This window comes from Cucurbita moschata, unplaced genomic scaffold (assembly GCF_002738365.1).
Source record: "Cucurbita moschata cultivar Rifu unplaced genomic scaffold, Cmos_1.0 Cmo_Scf00008, whole genome shotgun sequence".
Classification (NCBI taxonomy): domain Eukaryota; kingdom Viridiplantae; phylum Streptophyta; class Magnoliopsida; order Cucurbitales; family Cucurbitaceae; genus Cucurbita; species Cucurbita moschata.
In genome coordinates, this window is record NW_019268524.1 from 5,172,310 (window position 1) to 5,178,313 (window position 6,004).

Sequence of the window (6,004 nt, forward strand, 5' to 3'; positions counted from 1 at the left end):
AATTAAATTTAAAAAAATTTGAATTTGGGAAAGAATCTATTAAACACAAAATTAAAAGTGATGAGATTTATTAAATATAAAATAAAAAAATTCAAATATCTATTAGACATTAAAAGTGGAAAGATTTATTAGATACAAAATTAAAAATTTTAAAATCTATTAGACATTAAAAGATAAAGATTTATTAGACACATTAAAAGTTCATAGTCCTATTAAACACAAAATGTTTAGAAGTTTATCAAACAACGTCAAAGATCAAGGACCAAATAAACAAAACTTAAAAGAAAAAAAGAAACTAAACTTGTGATCGAACAAATTTGAATTTCATGTCTCATAGAGTTAAAAGGACCAACAAGATACAGAATTGCAATTTCAAAAATTTATTGAAAAAAAAAGAGTTTAAATTTAAAGACTATTTAAACACTTTATTTAACGTAAATTCAAGACTAAACAAACAAATTTAGAAGTTATAATTTCAAACAAAGTTGTACAATGAAACTCCTTCCACTTTCTTCCATTTGTCCCACAACTTAAATTGAAACCTAATTCTGATCAGTCATATAGAATGGAAAACGATCAATTTGTTCTAAATCTGGAATTTCCCTATGAATATCTCAACAAGAAACATGGAACAATGATTTTATTGATGAAACAAACAGCTCCAACCACAAAACGTATCTATTTCACAAGAACATATCTGTATTAAATAGCTGCGAATAACAACAGTCCATCTTTCCAAAAATTTGACGGAAAGTAAATAAACCAACACTCAGGAAACAGAAAAAATACAGAACCCAATCGAAGGTCATCTTCAATTTATGGATTGCACAGATTCAACCAGGAAATGAAACGCATAGATACATTGAATCTCAAAAATAGAACATATCTTAGGGTTGATCAGCAGCAACCCCAAATAAACTTCACTCCGAGTCATTCAGAATTGGAACAATGAGTGGCTTCATTTGTGCAAGATATACAATTGCCCACCTATATTCAACAAATGGATCATAAGTTTAGCAGTCAGCGTAGATTTATACATATTTAGAGCCTAGTAATAATAGATACTGTAACAAGAGTAACCCAATTCATAGATTCAGCAACTGGTTGTCCTGAAATGTGAACGTGCCCGTGTATTATTACAATGTGTTGAAGTGAATTTGATATCTTTATGGTCTAAATGGAAACTTCAGGACAGACAGTGAGGATTTTGTTTCCCTAATTTTTTGACTCTTTAAAATAATACCCCCAGAAAACCAAAGGGGATGAAAATTTAACGTAGAAGAAGTCTATATTTCAATAATGGTACATTCTGAGGAGGAAATCCGGTTAGATGGAGACAAAAAAAAAACAAAATATCGAAGCCAGACAATTTTAGAAGCAGAGTTCAGTATAATGTCAAGGATTTCTTGGGCTTCTTTGATTGGAACTGCCTAAACGGTTTGAGGGTTTCATTAAAGAGGCGTATGAAAGTCTATTGTCAAATATTGCACATAAACCAATCCAACACGATCTAATAAAATACATTAAAATCAATAAACGTTCGTAACGAAAACGTTGAATAATGGGCCTCATTTGTACCCCTTTAGTATCAACAAGTAGCTAAATAAAACATGTTTTAACCACAAGGTTGATTGGTGCATGATTCCAAGATCTTGCACGCTAGTTGGGATAAGAGAATATCCATTATTTTCCTTCTCGAGGGGGAGTCTGGGGGTTGTTTTGATGGATTTTTATGTTAACAAATGTGCTAACTAGCATCTATTTTGTGGAAATTGTAATCTAACAGATTTGTTCTTCATGTTATGACTATTTGTAAAAATCAGGGTGTAAGTATCAATAATATGAAAAGGACTCCTATCAAGTCCAACAGAATAACTAAAGCCTTCAAAAAATTTCATGACAATTTCATGATACATTTATGTAACAGCCCAAGCCCACCGCTAGCATATATTGTCCTCTTTGAGATTTTCCTTTCGGGCTTCCCCTCAAGGTTTTTAAAACATGTCTACTAGGGAGATGTTTCCACACCCTTAAAAAAAAAAAGTTTTGTTCTTCTCCCCAACCATTGTGGAATCTCACAATCCACCCCCCCCTCCCCCACCCACTTTAGAGCCCCCAGCGTCCTCGCTGGCACTCGTTCCTCTCCCCAATATCCACCCCCTTCAAGGCCCAACGTCCTCGCTGACACATCACCTGGTGTCTGGCTCTGATACCATTTGTAACGGCCCAAGCCCACCACTAGCAGGTATTGTCCTCTTTCGACTTTCCATTTTGGGCTTCCTCTCAAGGTTTTTAAAACGCATCCGCTAAGGAGAGGTTTCCACACCTTTATAAAGAATGTTTCGTTCTTTTTACCCAACCGAGGTAAGATCTCACAATCCACCCCCCTTCAGGGCCAGCGTCCTCACTGGCACATCACCTGGTGTCTAGTTCTGATACCATTTGTAACGGCACAAGCCCACCACTAGCAGATATTGTCCTTTTTGGGTTTTTCCTTTTGGGCTTCCCCTCAAGGTTTTTAAAATGTGTCTGCTAGGGAAAGGTTTCCACACTCTTATAAAGAATGCTTCATTCTCCTCCCCAACCGATGTGAGATCTCACAATTTACATCTAGCAATGGCTTCTAATATATATATATATATATATATTTTAATTCTGCACCCACCCCAAGGCCCAAGCTTCTATTTTGGGTTCTAATGTTTCCATTAATCTATTCATACACTATTGAAGCTGTATGATACATTTTCTTCTTCTAGGTGCACCTCTTTTCACTGAAGCATGGTACGAGAGCCTCTCGCTCCAAGCAAGCAAAGGTTTGTTGCTTTAGAATGTAACTTGAATTTGGAAAACATTTTTTTCTAATATAAAACTGAACTTTCATTGAGGAAAAAAAATGAAAGAATACAAGGGCATCCATGAAAACCAAGTCCACAAAAGGAATCCAACTAAAGAAAGGAGTTCTAATGAAATCAAATCAGGCGAATAATTACAAAAAAAAACCTTTGAAACCAAAGCCCAATGGAAAATATAGAACCTGATGGAGGACCAACTATCACTAAGTACTACCCTGGACATAACAAGCGAATTTCATGGCACAAGAAAATGGTTTATCAAATGTAAGAAAAACATAAACTTACATCATCCAGCAGCATATTGTTGCAGTAGTTATCAAAGTAAGGTGAAATCTGCATTGAAGAATATCAATATTAGCCATTACATTCATACAATGAAAAGCTACAAGTATGTTTCGATTTTTTTTAAAAGTTTGAGAAACGGTGAACAATTCATTCCATTGAATAAATGAAATTATAAAAGGGCAGCAAGCCATGAGAATTACAAAATATATATATATATATATATATATTTCCAATGGACAATGAGAGAGGCATGGGATTTACAAATACAGGACTTTTTGATCTCCTACATTTATCTATAACAATGTTTTAGTAAGCACCTTTTAGGTTCTGATCTGTTTTTAAACAATGAAGTTATTACATTTTATCATCAAGCTTACCAATTGCATACCTTCAACGGAACGATAGAAAACGCTGGTCTACTTAAACCCAGAACTACGTATTGCTTAACAAGAGAAATTTCAATTAATCATATTTCAGAATGATGTTATTTTTCTTTAGCTAATATAATAAATTTTTATAAAAACTTAAATATCCTCCAATGACCCAATAAAATGTTTCAAAAATTGATATCTTTTGTCAAAAATATTGTTCCATCCTATTCAATATCCCACAAAGCTTCCCTAATTTCATTTTTCCAAGAACTTTCTTTTTGCATCCTAATAATTTGTGCGTCGATACCTTAAATCCTAGAAACTCATATTACAATCTTAGTACTATATGCCAGCCAGCCAGCCAGCCAGCCAGCCTAGATACATGCGCCTGAATCTTCAGTGTTACAAAATTAGCAGTCCGTATATCCTAGAAGAATATAACCAACAGATTAAATGTCTAAAAGCCAACAACACAAGGACTTAGAATCAACAGCACGTTGTTTACAGTATAATCTAACACGGTTGCACAGAATACGGAAATCAAACATAGTTAACAGCAAAAGCGTATACTTCATAACCGAGTTAGATAAAGTAGCAGCTCAATTTCCTCTCGATCCAAAATCCAGCATATGCACGAAAATAGACAAGAAAAAAAAAAAAAAACAATAATCGATAAAGAACAAGGGACATTACAAATTAGTCGAAGCTCCTCTGTTACAGCAAATTAGAGAGCAAAAACATGCGATGACTCCAATCACAGCGAAAATCAGGGACGTCACTAAGAATCCCATTGTTAATTCAGGTTCGACCTCGACCGCGCGCAATCAAAAGATCAAAACCTCTGCAATCAAAAGAAGAAATCGGAAATCAAGATGCAATTTGAATTAAATGAAAAAGGAAACAGAACAATCTGAAGAAAAAAAACAAAAGTAGATTCGCTTCGATACCAAGAAAGAAGATGAAGAATTGTGGGGAACAATAAAAGGATATTAGAAATCTGTAGAACAAAATAGATCGGAAATGAGTCGGAATCTGGAGATGTGAAGTAATCGGGTCGGGTCATACTATGTAATGGGCCGAATACAAATGGGCTTAGGTCCAATTCCTTTTTTTTTTTTAATTAAAAGTTTATTTATCAATTTTTGTTTATTTCATCATATAAGTATTTAATAATTTTTTAAAATTTATAAAAATAAATGGATCAATGAGATATAAATTATTTTAATTTTATGTGGACCAATTTTTGTTTATTATTATATCTAACCTTTCTTTCTCAAACTTTCTCTCAAGATTTTAAAACATTCTGTTAAGGAGAGTTTTCGTATTCTTGTAAATAATATTTTGATCTCACAGTCTACGGGCTAAATTTGTAATATTGAAATTTCAGGGACTAAATTTGTAATTTAAAAATTTTATAGGCAAATTGGAGTGCAGATTAATATTAATAATATCGATACTTACATGAATGATGATGATGAATACACGTAACTTTATCGAAACCTTATTAATTTTCCAACAACTTTTTGTCTTATAAAATTAATTTATTATCTTATCTTTAAAGAAAAAATAAGGCATTTATTAAAGTGACAATGTCAACAAGTTTGGCGTCTCATTAATTGTATTAAAAGTATTTACCCCGAAGTCGCGTTGCTTACGGTCGAGCAATAAATACTCAGTGTTTGAGAAGATGATTTTAGAAAGTGGGGACTGAGAGATTTTCGAACGAGAGTTTGAAAATAAGAACGAGAGAATATAACTATAAGCAAAATGCAACACAATCGCTTAAGTAACATATAACTTTTTTGTAGGGAGAATTTGACAATCAATCGCATCTCTCTATAGTAATTTTCGGTCGAGGAGTTGACAACTAGTCACACCCCACGTCTAGTCGGCCTAGACATGACTTCACCAAGCAGTGGTACAAAAAATAATAATAATAATAATAATAACACCCCTAACATTAATAAGAATAAAATAATAATAATAATAACACCAATAATAATAATAAGAATAAAATAACAACAACAATAATAATAATAATAATAATAATAATAATAATAATAATAATACCAATAATAATAATAATAATAATAATAATAATAATAATAATAATAATAATAATAATAATAATAATAATAATAAAATAATAATAATAATAACAAGAATAACAATAGTAATAAGAAGAAGTCAATACAACATGAAATTAAGTAGGAGGTTTGACATGGCATAGACATGCAGCTGTAGGCAACACGCTCTAGACGAGCATGATCGTGACAGGAAGCACCACATGAGTGTGTATATTTTTCTTGCTTTCCATGTCATGTTCATTCAATCTCAAACAAATTTTTTTTATTGTTGTCATGTAGAGGGGTTGCCATTTGTAGATCATTCCGTTTATCCGACCACACCAATATTAAAGTCACTTACCTGAGTAGGTTAAGCTAGAGTCGCTAAATTACACTTGAACTAGTCTAAACTCGTCGTTTTAAATGCAAG

The 6,004-nt window shown here is 32.7% G+C and overlaps 1 protein-coding gene across 1 annotated transcript; it reads right to left on the reverse strand.

The window, feature by feature from the left end:
* Positions 1-617: 617 nt before the first annotated feature.
* Positions 618-4,547, reverse strand: LOC111445757 (V-type proton ATPase subunit e1-like). The gene is made up of 4 exons (XM_023084218.1): positions 4,456-4,547; positions 4,202-4,349; positions 3,138-3,185; positions 618-987 (listed from the first exon to the last, which is right to left on the reverse strand). The coding sequence occupies exons 2-4, from the start codon at positions 4,297-4,299 to the stop codon at positions 921-923; spliced, it is 213 nt and encodes a 70-aa protein (XP_022939986.1). The 5' UTR covers positions 4,300-4,349; positions 4,456-4,547; the 3' UTR covers positions 618-920.
* Positions 4,548-6,004: the final 1,457 nt, after the last annotated feature.